General features: G+C 41.0%; 1 protein-coding gene across 1 annotated transcript; it reads right to left on the reverse strand.

Annotated features, from left to right (window-relative positions):
- On the reverse strand, positions 1 to 23986 carry noxa1 (NADPH oxidase activator 1). Its single transcript, XM_030418408.1, has 16 exons — positions 23867 to 23986; positions 21627 to 21801; positions 20903 to 20985; positions 19026 to 19134; positions 17324 to 17458; positions 15363 to 15470; positions 14841 to 14900; positions 14722 to 14759; positions 14445 to 14583; positions 13567 to 13635; positions 6882 to 6969; positions 4956 to 5062; positions 3358 to 3518; positions 2808 to 2916; positions 756 to 879; positions 1 to 660 (listed from the first exon to the last, which is right to left on the reverse strand). The coding sequence occupies exons 2-16, from the start codon at positions 21798 to 21800 to the stop codon at positions 554 to 556; spliced, it is 1611 nt and encodes a 536-aa protein (XP_030274268.1). The 5' UTR covers position 21801; positions 23867 to 23986; the 3' UTR covers positions 1 to 553.
- Between the last annotated feature and the right edge of the window lie 495 nt (positions 23987 to 24481).

Genomic DNA, 24481 nt, shown 5'->3' on the forward strand with positions numbered 1-24481 from the left:
CAAGCTTTAAATTAATTTTAATTCCATGTTGTAAAACCATGCAGTTTGTGTAAACGACTGTATTTACTACTGTAAATAACATGTTTCCTAATAATTTACTACAGTTGATACTACATCACTGGTAAATTCAAAACATTTTTATTTAATCATTAAGTACAAATTGATTTAAAGGTTTCAGCATCTTCATTAAGAAAATGTATCAGGATACAATATTAGACCCTCCGGTGCCGAACAACCTCAATACAGTTTGAGGTTGAGAGACCAGCATCACTGTAACCCTGGTTCATTCAACAGGATTATTAGAGTTATACCACAGGAAAGAAAAACAGAAAAGGTACAGCAGGTTTAATATAAACATACAATAGTCATACTCTGAGCCACGGCTTCAGATTACAATAATAGCACATGAGAAGAAACATTTGAAAGCATGACATAAGTGAGTGCAGTGTCTTTCTCTATAAGGGTGCTGTTCGGTTGTTCTGAGGCTGTAAACGGCAGCCATTCACAGGTTTGGAGGCTTATTAGAGATGACTGCACAGGAACACACCTGCCTTTATAACTCGAGGCTCTGGGTGATGTCCATGTTCTCCCTGTAGGCAAAGCAGCTGGGAAAGATACCGACACTACCTGCACAGTGTCCCTCCAGCCACTCATCATTAACTGTCAGAGAGTGAAAAGAGAGAAATGTAAGGAGGCAGTGAGAGAGACAAAGACTTTATGAGTGCACTCAGTATGAAGTTAACCAAGGGCCTTACCTTCACCCAGGACGTCAATGGTGTCTCCTTCACTGAACTCCAGGTCCTCTGGGCCCTGAGCAGTGTAATCATACAGTGCCACCATCTGGTAGAGGATGGTACGGCTGGCCAAGGGGTCCTCAGCCTGAAGCATGATAGCACAATGACAGGAAGTTTCTTTCAGCATATAATGTAAATATTGAGGACAGACTGCAGCAGAATAATACTAAGGAGATGTTAATCTCATATTCAGCAGATTCAACATTATGTTCCTTTATTCTGATCCTGCCACACATGGGTATTTCTCAGTTGGTAATGGGTGGGCCATATGTGCACTTATGGAGAGCCACTGATCAGTGCAACGTTGCCTTAACTTCAAATAAGACCCTTTTCTGATTGGGATACATGTTATTATATATCTGCTCCTATAGCAGCTTAAGTCCATCATTGGAACGTTATAGGGGGATGACTGTGTTATTTAACCTGGGCCATGTTTGCATATTTTGGGTTGTAAATGACAAATAGGTACAACAAGTTTTGAAATGACTCCGCTACATCATCTCCAGGCTGTAATGCAATCTTTAGGGGCAACTGACCATCAAAGTCCCATCTACTAAAAGTGAAACTTGTGGGGTTTTTTGTTTGACACGTTATGTGTCTGACAACACTACTGAAAGGATTCCTATAACAAACAATTTTGTTGAAGAGGAAAATTAGGGATGCACCGGTACCAATACTGGCATGTACTGGCATGTACAGGCTGATACGCTGCACATACTCGTACTTGTACTCGCAAACATTCACCGACGCCACGCACCGATACCACTTTACTGCATTAGGCCTTACGGTGTATGAAACTGAAGATGGTGATCAGAGGGCGGCTTGTCATTACTTGTTGTCATTTCCGACAGCCGGATCGCTGTCCGAGTCCAAACCCAGTTGCCGTCCTATACGGACCTGGACCTATGGTCAATAAATGATTGAAGCATTTTGAGGGGGGCACTTCTATTTTGTCCGGCGCTGCCTTTTTAGACTTTAGCGAATCAGGAAATCCACTGACCATTTGAATGCAAGCTAAGCCATTCCACGAGATGCTACACAGCCAGTCAAATTTGTGCATTCAAGGCAATAAACATTGTGACTCTGAACACAGACAGACGGTGAGATGTGTGAGCCAGTGACAACAAAAAAAATAACTCCGCATGGAGCTCTCTAAGAGTTAATGAATTTTCCCCCAGTCATTTGGATTTTTGGCCAAAACGAAAAGCCATTTACTGATGGAGTTGTCTAGGAGTGCATGAGTGAGGTAGCTGAAACCTAAGTTGAGGGGAAACAGAAAAAGAAACATTATTTTTCAAAAATTAAGTACTTTATTTTAAGATGCACAATTTATAAAAAGCTATTTTATTTATTTTCACTATTTTATGTTTAAATGCAGCCCTCCTTTTCCTTAAAGAGAGAAGACAATAATACATATCTACAGTATTATATATCTGTATAATGAAAGGTTTAGTGACAATAAATATTGTCGAGATATTGTCAAAATGTTCTTTCTTTATTTGATTTGGCAGTCAGTTCTTGATTACATGCAGACGTTGATACTAGGCTACTTCAATATATATCACACTGATTTAAATGTGGAGACTGTGCAATAGTTTAATTGAGATATTAAGTTGACTGTGTAATAAGTTTAATTTGTCAAATTTCATTGATATTTTGTTACATGTGAAGACATGGCCAATGTGGAGGCTTTTTGCTGACACGGGAAATGATGATTATTTATATTTATTTAATTTATTATCATTTGTTGTAACAAGTAGAGAAGAAAATAATTCCTGTCTTCCAATTCTGTGCATCTGTAACCTCATAGATATGTTTGTGGTAGAAATATTGATATCAAGTACACAAATTAAAATACTGGTACTCGGTTTGAGAAAAATGGTATAGCTGCAACCCTGGGAAAATATCTGTGTGAGGACAAGTGCAACCTCCCCAGGCACATCCCTCTAATCTGGCAATTTATGTCCAGTTTGAATCAATGATGCATGTGCAGGTGTGAATTTAAATCCTCACCTGGCACCACAGGGTGGCCCTGCCAGCCTCAGCAACCTCTTGTATGGTGTAGCCTGGCTCGTCCTCCCCACACAGAGGCCTCAGCACCCTGGAGCCATGCTGCTTATGTCTGATTAAAGGAAGACATGGAGGGGAGTGGTGAGGGGGAGTAGTAGCAGGGGAATAGATGGAGAACTAAAAGCACCATGGGGGCAAACATGGGTAGGCACATGACAGAAGAAATGAATTTGACTTGAGACAGCACAGATGATTACAATCATTACAGTAAGTCTTTGAAGCGTTATTGGTTGTTGTCAGCTCTGGTTCTGGTCCTGTTATCAATCTTTAGATGTCATGTAATGCTTTTGTGTTTTTTCCCATGTCAATGCTTGTGCTGTTTATCACTGCTGTCATGGAGTGCACTCATATCTGTGTGCATATCTGCAGTCTCAGTGTCCTTTGTCACTGGACCCACAGGGTGGAGTGGCCAAAGAAAAGCATATTTTTAGAAATGAAGCATCACTTGTTGAAATTCAAGGAGACAGAAGTGGGTTGGCAGGCCTGTTGTTACCTGAGGCGCAGTTGAGACGCTGGCTGGCCCAATTTCTGTGCAATTTGTTCCTTCAGTTTATTGTGCGGTGTGTCCAGAGGGACAGACAGAGCCACAGTGTATATGTAGTGGACCTTCACTACAACAGAGCCTGTCTCTGCTCCCTGAGATCCACCAGCATTCTGGGAAGAAATAATAGCAATACAGCTTTTACTTAAAATACAGATCTGGTCCGGTCAGTGCAAACACATTTCAGGTGGTTATTGCATAGGTGTTGGAGCCATATTGCTTATATATGAAATATTTCTGTTTGAATACCGCTATTCATGTGTTTCATTTTTAAGTTTAGCATTGTTTTATTTTCTTGTGAAACAGGATTATGCCTTGGTTATTTGGAATGATTGCTCCCCCTATGATTTGATTGCGGTATCATCTGTGGCCTGATGATTGATGGCTAATTGTCAGGTGTGTTAAAATGTCTACAGAGAAAGCAGGAAGGGGTTTTTTTGTTTGGACAAAGACGGGTGATCATATAGTTTTTAACCACCAAATAACACCGTATACTATTAGTTTCCTTTTCGTTTCGTTTCGTAGTTCATTCATTGGTTGATCGTTTGGAATTGTGCCTCCTGATTTATGGATTTTTGTATGGATCGCAATAAATTCCTTTGAATGAATTAATCCAGGACTACTTGTTTGAAGGTGCGTCTGAAAGGTTTCACCCCGATCTGGTCTCGGCTTCGGACATCGCATTGCAAGCCGATACAATAGGAATCATAATACTAGTTCTGACTTATGCCGCCCGACATACTCACACTGTAAAAAATAATTAATCATTAGGGATCCAACATTTTTGAAGAGTTTTTTTTTACTTCCCAGCGAATCAAACCTTATGTCAGGCCAGCTTTGGCTCATGAGCCCCACTATTTGGGCTTCCCTGCACTAAAAAGTAGTGTCACCTTTATAAGTGACATGTGTAGTTGTGAGAGGATTGTGGAGACAAATTGCTGTCTGTAGTATCCCTATTATATTCCTAGAATGAAATTGTCAAATTAGAAATGATTATGGTTTAAACATCCTACAATTCCTTTGGGAGGCGTGCACAACTGTATGGGTTAGTTGTGTGGGTGCAGACGGGGGCACCCATTGGGTCACCACCCCCTTAGAAATGAACAAATCAATGACTGACAGGAAGATATTAGAAAGCATCATCCTCATCAATTTGAGGATAAGTCTTCTTGTGTAACCCCGACAGAGAGAAGCTTTTATTTCATGGCAAATGTGGAACAGGAAGTCCATTAGATACCTCTGACAAGATCTTTTTATCTTTTCAGGTCACAGTGGCATGCAGAGACACAAAAGAATATTAATATTCAAGCGCTGACTACCTCTGCCTCCCCTGAGTGTCAATGTGACATAATCGGGACACATCAGCATTTCCTCTGCTAAGTTCAACCTTACAAAGCAGTTTCTTCACAAGTCCACACAATCCTTCTATATTTAGATCAGGGTGTGTGCGTATCATGAGCTGAATGTGTAGTAAAATATTGTTGATGTAATTGTAATGAAAACCTTTCATCTTACATAGATGAATATTACTTTTCAGAGGGAGACACTACCTGATCGCTGGCTGTGTTGGCTGTGTACCTCGGAGGCTCTGAGGCTGGCAGTGGTGCGTGGGTGGCAGTAGTGTAGGATGGAGGTGGAGTGTCTGAGGTAATACGCACTGCCAGGAAAACAGCACAGGTACAGTGTGAGCACATGCAGTACAATACTAATGGAAGGTTAGACATGTAGATGTTCTCTGAGTCTGATCCACTGTGAAAACAGAAGACACAAACACAACAGGGATTCTGAAGAAGCTGCTGTTTTCTCTACACCCTCAGCAGGAGTAGTACTTAAAGGAAAGGTTCACATTGTTTCAAGTCTGTCTTCAAACAATACTCACAAGGACATAAATACATTGGAACTGTTTTTTCTTGCTGTAATCATTTCCCCTATTCATACTTACCATTGCTAGATGAGAATATCACCTCTCCTGGGTCTCTGGACAGAGTTCCTTTGGAAAGTAACCAGTTGATTTGTCTACCACAGCCAGCTGAAGCCTCTTATCAACTTTAGCCAAACTAAAATGGTATGTGCTTCTGCCTTGCTTTGTTGTTACCCCAAAACACTAACATTAAAATCAAAGTATGAACAGGAGATCACAGCAGGTAACCTACAACATTTTTCAGTGTTCATACGGGCATACCTGACTGAAAAGAATTAGAACCAATCATACTATTACATCTTGAGTCTTATATTCAGTGGGGGCTATTATTTTAATTATATAATTCTGTTTAAGCAGAGGAGGAGTTTCAGGCATAACTTCCCTTACAATATACTTCCAGGGAGCACAGAGAAGGAAGAAAGTCTAAAGAGGTCAAAACTCCAGCGACACTTATTGTGAATAGAGCAACTTCAGTATCACACCAACAGGTCATGACTTGTGGCCGTCATCAGGGTCAGGTTTTTGTTAAAGCCAGCAAGCTTTACAAACAAACATTTTTGGTGCATTCACCACCAGACTGTGTGTCATACATACCTGCTCAGCTACTCTACAGTGAGTAGAACATTTAGACTTCATCAGCTGTATCAGAACTTTGTCTGATTTGCTTTAGTTATTACTAAAATACAAAGCTCTTCCCAGAGTACTTACGACGAAATCACTGACAGATTAGGGCCCCGCAAAATAAAGCTTCACCACATGTAACATACACCGATCAGGCATAACATTATGAACACTGACAGGTGAAGTGAATAACACTTCAATGGGATATATTAGGCAGCAAGTGAACATTTTCTCCTTAAAGTTGATGTGTTAGAAGCAGGAAAAATGGGCAATGTAAGGATTTGAGTGAGTTTGACAAGGGCCAAATTGTGATGGCTAGATGACTGGCATCTCCAAAACTGCAGCTCTTGTGGGGTGTTCCCAGTCTGCAGTGGTCAGTATCTATCAAAAGTGGTCCAAGGAGGAAACAGTAGTGAGCCGGCGACAATGGGCATGTGAGAATGAGAAGTGGACCGCGGAGCAATGGAAGAAGGTACCACAGCATGCCTTCAGGGGCCTAGTGGAGTCCATGGCTGTTTTGGCAGTAAAAGGGGGACAGACACAATATTAGGCAGGAGGTCATAATATTATGCATGATCCGTGTAGATGTCTTTCTGAGAAATGAAATGTTGGGTGGACATACTTACAGACCTACAATATGACATATCTGTCTTTGTGCCCTTTATAAAACTAGAGGCAGTATCAGCCCTTTATTTTAACACCTTTTCTTATCAAAGCAAATTCAACAACAATAACTGAATTTCCAGCAGCCCCTGAATCATAGGCAACAATCTGGTACAGCCACAGTGCCAGACACAAAGAATACTGCTCTGGCCCTGAAATGATCTGTTATAACAGAGAGGAGGTTACTGAAGCAGATCAGTGGAAGGGATGTGAGACAGGAGGATCTGAGAGAAAGTAGAGTAGGAGGACCAGGAGGAGTGGGAGTTTTTACCACGGGGAGGCGCTACAGGGCTGGGTTGAGCCTGTGGGCGAGTGGGTGGCTTGAGTCCTGGTGGGAGAGGGATCCCTCTGGGAACTCTCTGCAAAAGAAGACAGAAAGGCTAATGAAACTCCCCACAGAGTAATCTTCTCAATGCGAGTGTGGTGGGGTATACTCCCCTACAGAGCAAGGCGTAGTGTTGGTGAATGCAGCCTTGAATCAACTCCTCCCAAAACAAATTCCCTAATCAGGGCCAAGCTGTAAGGCACATGTGTGCCATTGTTCTGTCTCGGCCTCCTGCTCTCTGTCCCTCCTGTGGCTGGCAATGTTTGGTGTCTCAGGTATGCTGGAAAAATCCTTTTTTAATTCATATTCCCACCTGAAATGTGTATTACAGTGGACTGTCTTTGTTTGAAGCAGCCGTCCATGTGAGGAATCCCTGTTTGCCCCTACCCAGAGTGTTTTCTGTGCCTAGTGCTAGAAGTGGTGAGTTGGCTTAGTTTTTACTACGTTTTCACTTCATACCTAGTTGGCACGACGGCGCAGTCCATTTCCATGCTTCGCCATAAAGCAGTAAGTCCTTATATATTCAACATACAATTTCACATCTACAACAAATTACTCACACATGTAGAGGGTTTCGCCCTGAATACGTCTATGCATCATACCCGTGTCATATCCATAGCTCCACCCAGTGGACACAGGAAGTCACACAAACATCATCCAATTTACATAACATTTACTGCTTGTGTTCTACACATCATAAACTACAACATGACATGCAAGTAACATGTGAGCAGACATCTAGGTGCGCGCCCTACATGCGTGGAGTGAGGGCCCGTTCATCGCTGCTTGCAGCTTTAATTTTGATTATTGTTTCAAATAAAACCTTTACTTTACTTTATAACTCACACCTCTGCCTATTCAGTAACGAGCCTGTGTGTCCTTTTCTATTTCAGGTTCAAATATTTCTTGGGGTTTCCAGTCCCCAGGTGGCATTATATGGCTTCCCCGTGAATTTTTCCCCCTTAGTGCCCCCCGCCACACTATGGCTGAACAGCTGTATAGCACAATTTATTAGAACATTTTCTTGAAAATTCCCTGACACACACATTTGCTGCCTGGTCTCTGGAGTGAAGCAGAGATCAAGCCCTGCTCAGCATGAGTATATTTCGAGCAATCTCAAGTGCCACCATTAAGTATCGAACAGTCGGTGTTTGCACTAAGAAATACACTGACTAAAGGGATTATATAGGTCGACTGTGAAAGCATCTTATACAACTTATATTTAAGAATCCTGTTAGTAGGTGACCTCTAGTGGAAGTCAGGTGAAGTAGTATAATGAGCAGTGTTGGTCACGTTACTTTTAAATAGAGATGCACCGATCAGGATTTTTGGGGCCGATCACCGATCACCGAAAGCAGTATCTGCCGATCCCGATATTGCCGATCACCGATCACAGCGTCAAATCCATAAATTTTGTCTTCTATATTGTTGTCTTGTGTAACTTTCATATATTTAATTAATGATTCTTCTTACCTCCTCCTTGAACCAGCACCTTATCGTGATGGAGGGGTTTGAGCACCCGAGCATCCTAGCAGCTATGTTGTCCGGGGCTTAATGCCCCTGGTAGGGTCTCCCAAGGCAAACAGGTCCTAGGTGACGGGTCAGACTAAGATCGGTTCACTCGCCCCTAATGACAGTAAGAGAAGCAAGGATGTGCACGTCGCCCGGATCGGCGTCACCGGGGCCCCACCCTGGGACATGTGTAATGGCTGGACCAAATTTGTTCGCGTCTTCGGTACTGGCAAGTCAAGGGTAGCTTGAGCAATGAAGCTGCATGTTTAAATCGACCGAAGTTCTCCTTTAAGGAATAAATCGATGTTAAAAAAGGCCACATTTTTTTCGCCGAACACATCGTATGACTTAAGTCTCACTCTTGTCATTTTCTGAAACTTGGCAGCCCTGACTCTGCATCCATGTATTATTTAGAAAATGTCTTTCTGCATGGCGGACTGGTGTTATGCCAAGAAGTGCCTGCACGCCGGGATCTGCATGCCGCTCGCAACATGAGGGGGATGCAGTATTCGGCAGAGCTGGTTCTGAACTTGCCAAGATATGCATCCCTGGCTGCTTAAGACAGACACACTGCTACATGTATGGAGTCCATGTTCATATAAATAAACACTCTTATGAGGTTAGAGAAATTGTAATTAAGAGTGTTTATTCATATGAACATGGACTCCATACATGTATCAGTGTGGGAGTGGAACTGCCGCGACTCACACACAGAACTGTGAGGACGCGATTCACGTTTGCGCTGATTCGTTCATGATTCGTGAACCTACTGCACACAGAGAACTGTCGCTGATGAGGTGATTCTCGTTCACGTACTGTGCTGAAAGTGGCGCTGTGTCACTCACTCACTCACTCAGGGGAGAGAAGTTAAGTGATTTTACTGCACAGTAAAAGTCACTAACGTTCACGAACGTGATTCTCAGCAGGTAACGTAATTCAGGTCCTCAGCAGCTCGTTCGCGAACGACGTACTGGCGTCCCTCCCTCGTTCGCGAACGACCTGCTCACCTCCTCAGCAGGTCGTTTGCGAACAAGGGAGGGGCGCCAGCACGCGATTCTCGTTCACGTACTGTGCTGAAAGTGGCGCTGTGTGTCAGCCAGTCACTCACTCAGGGCAGAGGAGTTGATTCACGTCCAGTAACCGTACTGGTAAAACTAGCGCTGTGTTGCTAGCATCTGTGTAGCATCATGTTAAGTGAGTTTACTGTGCACAGAGGACACTTTCACTGTGTAATAATTTTAGTGCATGTATACCACTCAAAGCAGCGCTGCGTCTCCAGCAAATGATTGTGTACTATAGTCCTTGAACGCACCGTCCCCCAGTAAGTGAAAGTGAACCTCAGGGCTGATTAATGAACTGAATGACGGATCGTTTGGCTGTTTATCAGTTCAGGGAGTTGGAGAGCACTGAACGATTCGGTGAACAAATCTTTTGAACGAATTATTTTAATGAACGGATTCTAGAGATTCAGTTCAGTAAAAAGAACTGCCGTTCCCATCACTACTTGGCATAACACCTGGCACCTGCTCTCCCTGGTATTTATGAAGGAGTCTGAGTCAGCTGTTGATAACGGGAGCATGTTCTCAACAACATACCTGCCTATCATTGCATTCAGTTCAGTCTGTGTCACAAGTCTTAGTGAAGCTGGAGCAGAAACATCCAGCTGTAGCTGCTCGGACGGCTCTGTGTCCTTCTGTGTTAGCAGAGCTCACGTTAGCCCCACCTGCTATCATCATCAACAGTGTCAACAACGGAGTTTTTGGCCACTAGTGTTGTAGAAGCGCGTGCAGTTGAGAGATGCTTCATTAGATTAGAGTTGCTTAAAACGGATGTGGACAAAGGAGGTTAAAGTAGTGTCTGTACTTCCACTGTGAAAACGTAAACTTTCCCTCTGGACTCGCCATTTCTGCAGCTCACCTCTGCTAGTTTGAGTGTGCGAGGCTGTGTGGTTTGTGTGTAAACCGAACACAGCCTCTGATTGGCTTATGAACTCTCACTCTACCTTAGAGAGCCAATCATCACCTCTGCGGTTGTCCCGCCCCTCCCTCCTGCCTCACCGGAGAAAAATAAAGCAGCCCTGCTAGGGGTGGGCGATACTGTAAATTTTGGTATGGATCTGATACCAAGTAATTACAGGGCCAGTATTGCCGATACCAATACCGATACTGATACTTTTCACTTGAAAATTCTGATCATGATTATGATAACAATAAACACAGGACAAAGATTTTAGCCAAATAAGAAAATTATATTTAACTTAATTAAATCTATAACCTATCTACATGTAGCCTAAATAGAAATACTGATGTTCCCTCAACAGATACACAAAGAGGTTATTACATTCTGCCATATTCAAACTTCAGGTTTGAGGTAGGCTCTATATCAATATATATAGTATATATTTTTGAGTTCCAGTTACAGTGAACCTGAGTGAGCGGAGTGAGAGAAGTAAAGAGGAGCGCTGCACTCACACAAACTCTGTGAAGAAATACGAGTGATTTGCTGAATTTATAGAAGAAAAACTACATCAAAAATATCGATCTCATCACGCTAGTATCGATCCGATACCAATACTCACCTCTGTATCGATACGATCGATATTTGGATCAATCCGCCCACCCCTAAGCCCTGCTGCTCCGGTGGCTGAGAGCCGAGTTGGATGACAAAAACTTAAATGAGAAACTTCAATTTGTAACGAGCCACATTTTATAGTCGGTAACGGTAACGCCGTTGTAACGATGGGAAAAGTAATTCATTAGAATACTCCGTTACTGAAAAAATAACGCCATTAGTAACGCCGTTATACTTAAACGCCGTTACTCCCAACACTGATAATGAGCGACAACGTCTGTATAGGAAGTTGGATGGGGGGAATGCATCAGGGGACTTTTATCCAAGAGACTACTGTTGTTGTACCTTGTGAACTGTTGTTGGTATGCCTCAATGGTCATGTTGTTTTGGTGATACACCAGTGATATATGTTGTTTTGGGAATCACTGGCAATCCACCTATTCAGTTGTTTATGACAACTAGTGCAGTGCCCGTAACAAAAGTGTATTCCTATAAAAAAGTGGGAGGTTAAGGAGCTTTTTTTTTTTTTGGTTGTGAAATCTGATATTCCAGGGTATAATTGGCTGTTTTTGACTATTTTTGATTTTGCCATTATATTTCACCTTAAAAACTATTTACTTGGTGTCATTATTTTCAGCACAACCTCACATGTGTGACTGTACAGTTCTTTTTTTTATTTTGACAAACTGTATTAACACAATGGACCAAAAATCACAAAAAAAAACCATAAAATCCGAGTAGAAAAAGTTAGATTTTTTTACTGTGAAAACCACAAATAAACATATTTACAACAAACCATTTTTTTTTTTACTTATAATGCAAATATAAATTGTTGTTAACTAAATTTGTGCATACATTTAAAAAATGTGCAAAGTTAAATAACATTTAAATGCAGGCAATGCTCAGGTCTGCATGTGCTCCTTGAGAGCTGCACTGCCTGCTCCACATTCAGCATCTTCTCATTGTTCTGACTCATTAAACAAAAAACCGACTCCACTACACACCAAACACACTACACCAAACACTACATAACACACTAACTACACACTCCAAACACGCTAAATGTCACAAATCTCTCAACTCTCAAAATCGCTGTCTATACACCGACCGTCGTTCGACCTGTCAATCATCCACCTAGGTCCCTCCCACAACTTCCTGTTCCTCAACAACCAAACTTGCTGCTTGGACATTTCTTCCTGCACCAGACACAAAGCAAACGTGACGGCAATGTTCGCGGAAAAGCGTGGCGGACATTATTTACCCCAAGTCCGGTTTCGGACGTGCCGAGGCGGAATTTGTAAAGCATTTATGAAATAATTTATTCACGGTATCATTGCAGTCCAAGCAAATGCTTAGATGCACACCACTGAACCACGCAGCAGCCATGTTGAAAGTCTCGGGTCAGTCTGATCCTGATCCGCAGAGATATTTGACTAACAGACACATACACATACACACACACACACACACACACACACACACACACAGACAGAGATTCCGTGCTTTTATAGAAAGATGTGTAGCTATCATTGGGAGGCCCTCTAGTGTGTTCAGTACATCTCCAAAGTCCTGAGCCAAACGTGCTGTGGATGAGCCCCCCAACACTGCCCCCTGTGCTCAACAACACTGTCTGCCTTTGAAACACTTATGTTTCTGGGAGTCATAGTTTCCCGTTACTATAATGGGGGCATCCAACATCAACCTCATCATGAAAAAGGCCCAGCAGATTATGTACTTCCTCTTCCAGCTCAAACAGTCCAACCTGCTGGAACTGCCAATCCAGTTTTACACTGCAAAACTCCAGTCTGTTCTCTGTGCATGTTGGTCAATATTTTGAACACATATTTTCTTCAGACATGTAGTTTCACCTACTTGCATGTACAGTATATACTAGTTCTGTGTTTAATCTACCTATCTTTGCTCAGTCTTGTATGCCTTGTTTAGCTATATGTCTTTCTATTGGAGCATTGAGCATTGTATAAAGTACCCGAAACTCACACTTAAGTAAAAGTAAAGATATGGTGTTAAAATATTACTTTGGTAAAAGTGATTCACACAGATGGTACTTGAGTGAAAGTCTTAAAGTATCTGACATTAAATGTACTGAAGTATCAAAGTCAATTATACATATATTTACATGTATGCATATACAGTATACTATGGGCCAATCGATATTAAGCATTTTTTCAGTTTCAGTTTTTGAAAATCTGTTTTTTGTTCAAATACGTTAATTTAAACTTGCATGTATCTGGCTCTGATGCAGCATGTAATCTAAAAAGTAACTTACTAAAGTTAGGAAATAAATGTAGTGGAGTAAAAAGTACAACATGTGTCTTCCAATTGCGTTGGGATGGAAGTATAAAGTAGCAGAAAAGGAAAATACTCAAAGTACAATTACCTCATAATTGTACTTAAGTACAGCACTTGAGTAGATGTACTGGTTACATTCCATTACTGGTAACATTAACAGCAACTTTAAACCAAAGTCGAATTCCCTGTATGTGTACACGTATTTGGCCTGTAAAACTGAGTGTTTGAGTGACATTACATTTTCCTTTTTGCCTTTGGACATCTTGACATCAGCAGGTTCGAGCAGGGACACTGGCAGAAGTCCTCTCTGAAAGATAAAGACCTCAAAATCAGAGACAGACCTATGTCAGGTGCCAGGGGCAGCAGGCTGTAGACACCAACTCCTCAAAAACCTGAGGAGGAATAACTGCATTTAAATTACACATGGACACTTTTCAAGAATTAATTATTATTCTGTTTCATTAAACTGCAATAATGGACTTCCTTGGTTGCATTGGGGCCGCAGACAGTCGTTGTGAACAAAACACTGACACCTTTTAAGTTCCTGTGGTGAACCTTGTTTCTAAGCACACATCCGGAAGACACAGAGCAACGTGATCGTCTGGAGTATGCTTGTGTCCATGCAAGGAAAGTCCAATATTCTCTCTCTTTTAGCTCTGTTTCGGTCTCCACTGAATCTTAAGACAGATATCTGGCTCTGTAGCTGCTGCATGCTCCCCTGTGTTAACCATCTAGCCTCTGACTGACTGTTTGCCATTTACTGTTAAGCGGTTATTAGGAGTGTAACACAAAGCTGCTATCTCTTTCTGTTTATGCCGCATACATTTCTGCATGCCAAATGAATGATAATATTGCTCCATGTCTGCTGGGTGTATACAGCATACAGCATGCTGCCATGTTCACTTTATAAGGACATAGCAGGAAAATGTTGTGTTTCCAGCTTGTTCTGCCCCCATAGGGCCACAAAGTAACTTCAATACAGCTTTACTCTTCTAATCCAAAATGATATTGTATCTTAGGTGTTTTAAAGGTAGAGAAGAAAAAACAAGGACTTTTTTCAGGACACAAACTTAACATTTACACTGTATCTTTGGCTCAGGTTCTCTCGCTCCTCACCTCTCCATCATATATGACAGTTGCCATTCCATCCCTGTCCTCCTCGCCAAATAAAAACACCATTGCCCCTCCTGGCACAGTCAGCTGTCCCGGGCCCCGAGCCATGTAAGGGATCCGCATGCGCATGTATCGAGAATCCCTAACAAATAGTGAAAAAACAAAATATGTCATACATCTACAGTCATTGGTTGACTATAAAGTGTTATTCACACAGGGGGATTACTGTCTCATCAGCTCAGGTTAGTTATATTTCTGTGTGACTGGTGATGATACTTACTCCGCTCCAACCATCTTGGGCTCGTAGAAACCCGGTTTCTGTGGAGAGGATAGTGACAGTTAGCAAAGGAAGTGAGTGACAACCACATATTTATTCATACTGACACTGGTCATTCTCACCTGCAGCCTCAGAGGTTCAAAGCCTCCGAAATCATCATTAGGAATAATGGAGGAAATCACCTAGAAGAGGACTTCATGTATTAGTGAATTCTGTCTTATTCTTGTGGCATATTTCAGAGGATGGAGATTGTGTTGCAGAATTGGGAGTTCGAATGGAATCAGATAATTTGGATTCAATTTCATTCAAACTTAATCTAATTTAATCTTGATTAATAATTATTTTAATCGATAACCTAACTAAACAGCATTTTCAAAAATGTAGACATGATACACATGACAATTCTATATCATGACATAGTAAAGCGAGCTATTTATACACACTGAAATGTGTCAAAGGTTTGGTGAGCATCGCTATGGAATCCGAGCACTCATATTAAATAAGGTTTTGACACGTCGCTTGTATTGTCATATGTCATGGCCACATTCAGTTGTCCAGCTGCCATCCCTGCCTGTCTCTCCCCACTAGCCTATAGTTACAAGTTATTTAGCCATGACACAACATTCACCACAGGGATACTCTACCTTTGCTTTGCCCAAGAAGTCTCTTTGTGGCAGCTGCTCCACATCCTGTTTGCTGGGACGAAAGACCACACCCTCAGGCACCAAGAGAGGAGCCAGGACTTCCCCCCTCTGTGATGAAAATCAGAGTAAAGTGTTCCATTTGACTGCAAATTAAAATTACACATGCGCTGACCTTCCAAAGTTGCTATTTAAGAAGAATAACATCACAATTTTAAGTCAGAATATGTGGTCAAAAGATGAGAAAAGAAATTTTACAAGTAGCAATAGAAAGTTACTTTCAGTACTGTGCTTGTGGAGCCAGCTGTGATCTGAATCTGTTCTAGCACACAGAGATTCGGCATTATCGCCGCAGCGAAGGCTTTCCTTAGCAAGCGCCGCCCTTTTTTTGTTCACACTGAACCAAGCAGCACCATTAGGCACAAAGTCCGGCACTACGGAACTAAAAGGGGAGCTTCTGTAGACATTGTGACGTTGTTATCCATGTGTTTTTTTCAATGTGTTTCCCCTGGTTTCCACCTGTAGATCTAAACATGTATCCACCGACTGTTTATGATCATATTGATGCATTGTGGAAATTGACAAAATTAAATGTTTTGCTCTAAATGACATGATTACATAATAACTATCAGTAAACAGCAGACCCTGTCTGACTCTCTTGGGGGAAAGTTCACTGAAGTCTGGTTGGGAGGGCTTACAGTCGCAGTAATACACATGGTGAGTGTACGTTTTTTGCTCTAAATCGCATCACATAATCACCGCCATTCAACTTCGGGAGCCGCCTGGCTCTGCTGCCAGGGACAGATGCTGTTTTTCATGTAGAAACGTGACGAAGAGTCGGTAGGACAGACAGGATGGATGTGGTATTTTTTTCCTCATATAAGTTGCCGAAGACACTATCAGTTACCACATTACTGTTTGGTCCTGTAACACGGCTCTGTGGGTTCAAGTGTGGGACATTTTTCTTTTATTTGATAAGCATGTTAGGAATTTGGTGAAATGGGCCCCTAAATCATCTATTAATGCAGCAATGGTAAATTATAGAGACTAGTGACTGGCAGTCTTAGTTTCAGCCTGTAAACCTGTTTTCAAATGTTCTTAAAACATTAAATAGTCATGACTGGATAAGCATACAGTCCAAAAAACATCCTTAGTAATCATTTGAATTTAATGTTCATAAACTCTGCTCATCTGACCCTGAGGCTATCATCAGATTTTGATTCAAATTTGTTCTGGTTCCTCGTTGGTGTGAGGAAGTGCTTTAAATCACCTATGCCAATTCATTCATCCAGCCTTTATTTAAATCTTGAAAAATAATTGAGGGCTAGCCCTCATTTTCATTGATGTCAAGAGCATTAATTAAAAGCAAAATAGTTGCAAAAATGTGATAACAAACAGAAAAAAATGAACATAATCACAGAGTAAATAATCAGATTGGGTACATGAAAATGTATTTGTATTCTGCCATATTTCTTATCTGTTATCAATGGAAAAAAATGCTTGAAAATGATAAGAAACTGCAGCAAACGAACATGACAAAAGGCAAATAAAAATGAGGTGCATATGAGATAAATGTAGTTAAAAACAGTTCCATTCAAATGCTGAGTAGTTTGAAATCAGTCTTAAACTGACCTATAGGTATAGCTGTATCAAGTTTAAATGTACGTTGTTAAATGTTTCAAGTGTATGAAACCACTAATTGAGCTTTGTTCAATTCAAACCAGTAAGAAGAAAACAGACAAAGCACAAAGAGAGAACCCTCTCAAGGCTGCTAACAAAGCTGTTCTAACTTTGGCACAAAGTGCTGCATTACTGTCACATGCTGAGTCAGAACCAGCTTTCCAGTGCCCTTAAAAGTTTAAAAATAAAAATGTTAAATGAAATTGAAGGTTCTTCAAGGTTCTGATGTGAATGAACTTTTTTAGGCAAAAGAGGAGGTGTTGTGACAAAGTTGTGACACTCACCAGGATGCTGTCCAAAGCCACCTCTATGTTTCCCCCTCGACCTCCTCCTCTCTCCTGGGAGGTTGACAGCAGGACCTCCCTGGCCTGCTCCCACTGGCCCATCCGACAGTACACAGCTGCTGCATTATGCAACACCTAGGGAACACATCACTGTTAGACACTACATCCCATAGATATTCATGTTTTCTTAACTGCTGTGTAAAAACTTGCTTAAAGAGATTTCACAGAATCATTGAGGACCATAAACTGCCTGTATGCAGGCCAGCACCAATCATTAAATGATTACTCAACTCAGATCTTTACAAGGCTACTTCCTTTTTGGAATAAAAAATGTCCATGCAGTGTTGTTTTAAGACAGCGGAAGAAGAAGTTATCAGCAAACAGCATCCTGCTACAAAGGCTGAAAAGCAGCATTCTTATTCAAGCATTCATCAGGATGATCAGACGTGTGTGATTTAAACAGCCAGAGACCTGTGCCAGTTTCTCAAGTTCTCCCACCTTGAAGAATAACATTGTATACGAGATGTGGTGGGGTGCATTATCATTCCTTTTTTTTTATTGTGCATTGTTTGGGTAAGTGCTCCAGTTCAGTTTCAGTTGTTGTAGAATTCATAAATATTGCTTTCCTGTGATGGCTACAAAACAATAGCTGCTTCTCTCACTGATGGAGACATTCCAGCAGCTACCAGCTGAAGACGAAGGCGAAGCTTGTCTAGAGAAAAATGCACCTCAAAAAGCATCCACTGATCACACAAGTGATGATTCCTGAACACAGATATCTAGTATTTTACAAAATAATATTACGTTTCCGATGCATTCACTGTGTTTGAAGTGAATTTGCACATTTTGACCAAGTGTCCAACGAAACTGTAGAATCAATTAAGTCTACTATATCCTCCCCAAACAGCCAATTTATTGACTAAAAAAGCAATGTAGACACAATGTGAGAGTGTCAGTGTCACAGCTCAGAGTTCTGACGGATGCTAAAAGTCACCAGGGAACCCAGTTCTTGTCTTCTTTTCCTCTAATCCCTCTGCTTTATTGTTATAGCCTCTTTAGTCATGAAATGGTGCCAAAATTTGTGCTAACATTGAGGACGTGCCTTTTTGCTTGTGATTTGTTTTTGCAGGATGAGCTCACCACTAAAGATTCACTGTTTCCAGGAAGTAGATACTATACAGGTGGTATGGGTGCAAGTAACCATTTCGAGGGAACTTGAAGCTGTCACTGTGGGAAATGTATGCAGGGTGATGTATTCTACCACCTATCTCAATTGAACATTAATTCTGCAGTTTTTCATTTTCATAATATTAAAGGTGTATGACGCTTATTATGTCTGATATTGTGATTCCATTTAAACACAAAGGATGTAAGCATAATAGCTGCACTCAGCCGTAGTTTAGATGTTGCATTGGCACACTGTCTGTGAGAATGTCTTATCTGTACTTTGAGAAATGTGAGGTGTTGTGTAACCTCCTCAGCCTTCATCAATGAAGCTTTGTTCCTCCCAGGTGTGTGTGACACTGGAACTACACAATGCAGGTGCTGACACCTCCCATTCTGCTCTGCTTTCATTCCTCAGTAGTGTCAAACCTCATGGGATTAAATCTCCTTTAAAGTGTGAGAAGAAGCGTGCTGAAGGGTGGTATTACCCTGTGTGAGTGTAGATGTGTGGTGTAGTGTGTGAGGCTGAATGTCCGACCTGCCAGCTGTACAGTTTGAATCGCAGTCCCAGCTGTTTGTAATCAATGACCATGTTTCCTCTCATATGCTTCTGTGCCCAGATACAGTCGGACAGAGCCTCTTCCAACCTGGACAGACAGACGCACAGAGATGTACAGTATTAAATGAAAACAAATGTTGTTTTACAGGTTATGTGTCTGACTTTCTTCTGCAGGCACAGTAACTTCCTTAAATCCTGGCTGGTTGCTTGGCAACCTCACAGTGATGAAAGGTCTGCAGCAAGTGGCTGTGTCCAATGAAGAAATACTCCACACATAACACAGATTTACATTCACAGTACTAATGAGAGAGGTATCAATCTTCTCATCTTCACATCTACTGAGCCTGTGGATTTAAACATAAGATCGGCCAATCACTAACAGGAATTACATAACATTTTGAGTATTTCAAGGAGCCTTTTATAACTTTTTAATTGCTTATGAAACAGTCTTACTAATTTTTTTACAGTGGAGTGCTGAAGATAAATTGAGTCTCACAGCCTGAGGAGCGAAGCTGCTCTGTAGTCTGGTGGTACAGCAGTTAAACAATGTTTACTTGATTTTACCATCATCATATTGCAGTGATTAATCTTACATAGCCACAAATAGATACATTACCCAGTGATTCCCACACATTACATGGGCAGTCTGCCAAGGTATATTCACTCCTGCCCAGTACATTTATCCTAAATTCAAGGTGTATTTTTGGTCAGCTTTATAAAACTAAGAGCTGGCAAATAAAGCAGATAATGTTGGTGGTAGAAAGAAAACATAGAGGAGAGAGGTGAAGCCGGCCAGTGTGTGTGCATTAAGTTGGACAATTAAAGAAAAACTATGTAATGTAAACTGGCCAGCCAGAAGACAGCTGCCCAGCCGCCTGAATCAACAAATGTGGTTTAAAAAACTCCTTACCAGCTGGGGAAAAACAGTAGAAACCAGCAAAAGCAAGCAAGTATCCAACAGGAAAACCCGACCTCGCGCCTTCACACCCACTCCTCCAAGGCATATGAACACACAATTCCTGACAACAGATTGCCGTGTAACTCTCATTGGCCAGCTGGGAGATGTATTAACAGCTTGTTCGTCACGTTCACATTAACGACATGTACAAGCTCTTTTACCATTTTAGACTAACAAATACACAAATAACACTGTTGTTATTATCAGATTGCTGATTATAGCATCTACAGAAGTCTTTTGGTGCCACAGCAGCTCTGTCATTGTGCTCTGGGCTGTGTGCTTTATGTTACCAAGATAGCAAGCTAGTCAACAACAGAGTCAGAAGCTGTGCACTGGGGCCTCAGCACATTGATGTTTAGTGTTATTTCTCACCACCATCAAGCAAGCTTTTTAGTATTTGGACATTTTGGCAGCACTTTCTCTGCCATTTTAGTGCCAAGTCTTGCTTGCTGACAGATCAGTTTGCTGCTGATACAGCACCTGTGGAAGACTCTGGTCATGTGCAATGAGTGCAGGCAGGCTGGTATGTAGGTAGACAGACAGGTAGCCTGTCCAATCATTTCATACAAGCCAAACAAGATTGGATGGGCATCACTAGAGGCCTGCAAAAGCCACAGGTCCTGGATGTTCTACCTTTCTTTTAGTTTGTCAGAGCGTTTAATTTATTCATTGCTGTCAGGATGATTTCATACAAATATAACATACATAACATGATTCTAGAAAAACTTGCTAGCTTTCAGGAAGCAACAATAGCATTTCATGTGACATTTAGAGCAATCACAGGATGATAGTGCTCTGTTTTCCAGAATGCCTCATTATCTGTGACTGTTTCAAAAGTTATATAATCTGTCTTTACTAAAGCATAGACTTAACAGGGGAACGGGGTGCTGCCCCCTACCTGTCAATCTGCATCATCACTGCTCCTCTCTGGAAGAAACCAACAGCAAGACGTTCATCCTTGGCAAGGGTGAGATCTAAAGCCTGGAAATAACAGCGGGGGAGAGACAGGGTAGGATGGACACAAACAGATGAAAGTATCACAATATGTAATAGTGTACGTTTTTAACCATGGTGATATTCAAACTGGTGCACAGTGGATCATAACTCAAAGATTTACTGACTTGTTTAAGAAGGAGCTGCTTGGGGTTTGGTTTACTTTTTTCTGACACTTGATTTTTCTCTTTTATGCTTTTTAATTTGTCAGCATGTCCACTGCTATGGACTGTTTGACCAGCTGCTCTCTAAAAAAACAACTGCTCTTACAGTAATCCATCAAGTCTGGAGCTGTATATCTTAAAGGGGCAGTTCACCCCAAAACCAGAAATACATATTTTAACAAGTTTTATAATATAACTAATACAAGTATAAGTTGTATAATATAACAAAACCATAAATAAAATAAATACATTTGATTTAATTTCATCTATTTAATTTCATTTATTTTTTAACCATTTATAAAGCCATTTCACTGGTTGTAACTTATAAACCTGTATTAGACAGTAGAACAGCAATTTCATGGGTTGTAATTAAATAACAATACACTGGTGTCTGACAGTTTGACCGATTTAAATAATTGTCATTAATTGTCACCCTTCCACCACCATCACCACCACCACACTGACCCTCGCGGCCAGTTCAAGCTGACCCAGAGCCAGGTGAGCTGAGGCAGCATCGAACAGAGTGCGAGATGTGGGTTCACTGATCGTCTCCAGTGTGGCCAGAGCTCCTTGCCAGTCCTTGTTGTCCACCGCCTGCACTGCCTCATTCCACAACCGCAGTAACTCAGTGTAAAGCATTCTGGGCAGTGGAGACAGGAGAAGAGCAAAGGATAACAGACACAGATATACAACAGTGGAGGTTGTTCTTTGCCTTGGCTTTTTTAAGAGGTGCTCTAAATGTGTTTATCGAACTGCTTACAAACTTGTTTTTTGGACTATTAAAAACTTAATTAAAAATCATTCACTCACAAACGTAAACAAAATCTTTTCATCAAATTTCTCAACTTAAAAATGCTCTTGAACTGAAGAGTGCTCCAAAGGTCTGATGCTGTTTCATAGTGGATCCTAGACAAATGAGCACACACCTTCTGACAATATATTGTGGAGAACAAAGTATTGTCATGGTGGAAAATAACTGAAGATAAAGTATAATTTAGTTTTTGCTTATTTCTTGCATTTGATATGATCATTTGAAGGAATCTTTTTTACACTATAAAGATTCAAGATTCAAGATAAAGGAGTTAGTAAAGTTGAGTTAGTAATGAATTCATGCATCCTTATTGTCTGCATTTGACATGTTTGTCATCAGATAATGAGATCTGAATGATGTTATATAAATAAAACTCACATGTAAATCACATGTTTTTGCAACTCTCTTTTTTTGCATTTGCATTGGTATTTGAAAAAATATGTTAAGGTTCTCTTTCCATTTTCTTTGAACAACATGGTAGACGGTTGACAAATATAGGCCTAGTTGTTACATGTATCAATTCATGAATTTGTCATTTTGGTAAAAGTAATAAGTACCGAATCAGGCTGACAGACATACTTGAAGAAAAAATAAAAACACACATTGCATAAACATTTACATCTGAAATAAAAAAAAAACCTGGACTACTGAAATCCTGGAAAGACGACGCTATATTTTTGACTGATTGCTGTATGTTGTAATAAGTGTCTATTAGTTTGTATGAAGCTGATAACATTTCTCTGAACATCACTTGTTGGAGGAGGTATTCAGCATGCCTTACAGAAGTAAAATTACCAGAATAAAAAATAGATTAAAAAATCAGTACAGATGAAAGCCCATTGTACTTTAGTAAAAGAAAAACTAAACATCAAAACTGTATCACTGTAACTGGTGTATTACCACATTTTAACTTTACATCTGATGGAGTCATATCAAGTCTCTGTACTGTTGTAGTTTGAATATGTCATATCACATAATAATATGACATATTCAAACTACAACAGTACAGAGACTCATATTACATGATAAGGAATGGGGCGGCTGTAGCTCAGTGGGTAGAGCTGGTGGACCAGTGATCGAAAGGTCGAAGGTTCGAATCCCCGGCTCCCCTGGGCAGCCACTGCCATCAGTAAGGGTCCTGCAATGAGCTGGCGTCTCATTCGGTCTTTGTTCATGGGTAAAAACTGGATTTGGCCCCAGTAAGCCCCGCAACCCCTCTGGGGGATAAAAAGCGGCAACATCCCGCAACCCTCGCAGAAACGAAACATAATAAGGAGATGTGTTGGATGGAACATTTCATCTGCAAAGTAACATTTAATGACTGCTATCTAGTGAACATGGAATATAGAAAATACTAACAAAAGTAGCTCAAAATTGTTATCAAGTACAGTATCCAAGTAAATATAATTAGTAACTTTCTAAATGGATTGAAAAATAAAGTTGACCTCAGTATTTTGCTGCAGTTGACTCAGTGAATGACGGCAAAGGGCAATGGATTAAGTGTTAGTTTAAATAAAACACTTTTCAAAGGAGGAAAAAGAAAGAAGATGAGAGGGAGGAGTGAGGGACATGAAGGTAGACTGGATCTGGAGAACTATTTCATAGAAATTCTTACACCAAGCCTTAATCTAAAGTTAATGACTAAATTGTTAAATTGTATTTACTCATTTATTATTTATTAAAATAACAATACAATAAATGTGTAAAAGAAAAGAGAAAGCTACAGAGAAACTGAAGAGGTGTTAATCAGTAACGTACTACAGGATTTAACTGGAATACTTCCTTGTACCTTACCCTGTGCCTATGTGCACATGTCGGTCAGGTCAGTTCATACAGGTTGGATAGTTCAGCACAGAAACCTGATAAATCCTCTCTACTCATTCACACTGCTCACCTTGTGCTCCTGAATAAGAGGCTGCTGAGAGTTCAGTCAGTGTCCAGCTGTGCCTGCTGCCTTCCACACTGTGCTAACAGGGAAGTGAGCGCAGGTTAAACCTTCCTCGTCAGGAGTCTCCACCCCGCTCCTATAAGGAAGTCCTCCATCCACATACTGGAAAACGAGCCACACAGGCACACTCAGGAATTCACTTGGCAGTGTAGCACGTACGCATAACAATTACAACATCCAGTCACACAGCATTCGGTCAAACCTGTTGGACCTGATACTCTATGAGGAGAGATTTAGTTTTGCGTTCCAACTGATACATTTCTTACAGCAGATGCGTTGTTTTAGGATTTACTGCAAGTGTCAAGTCAAAGTTATATCATAGAATAATGTGGACAATAGATAACATTTTGTAAATGTCTTACATTTCTGGCACACCATTGACCTGTGTGGGTGAACCCAGACTACTTGACTCTACAGATGGGTGGTACTATATGCCAACACTTGAGTCACAGACTGTCTTAAAGAAACTCCATGACTGTGAAATCCTGCATTACCTGTGCAGTAACTACAGAGGTTAAGGTTTCTTCAGCAGGTCTAACTCTACTGAGTCATCATATCATA

Source organism: Sparus aurata, chromosome 5 (genome assembly GCF_900880675.1).
Source record: "Sparus aurata chromosome 5, fSpaAur1.1, whole genome shotgun sequence".
Lineage (NCBI taxonomy): Eukaryota > Metazoa > Chordata > Actinopteri > Spariformes > Sparidae > Sparus > Sparus aurata.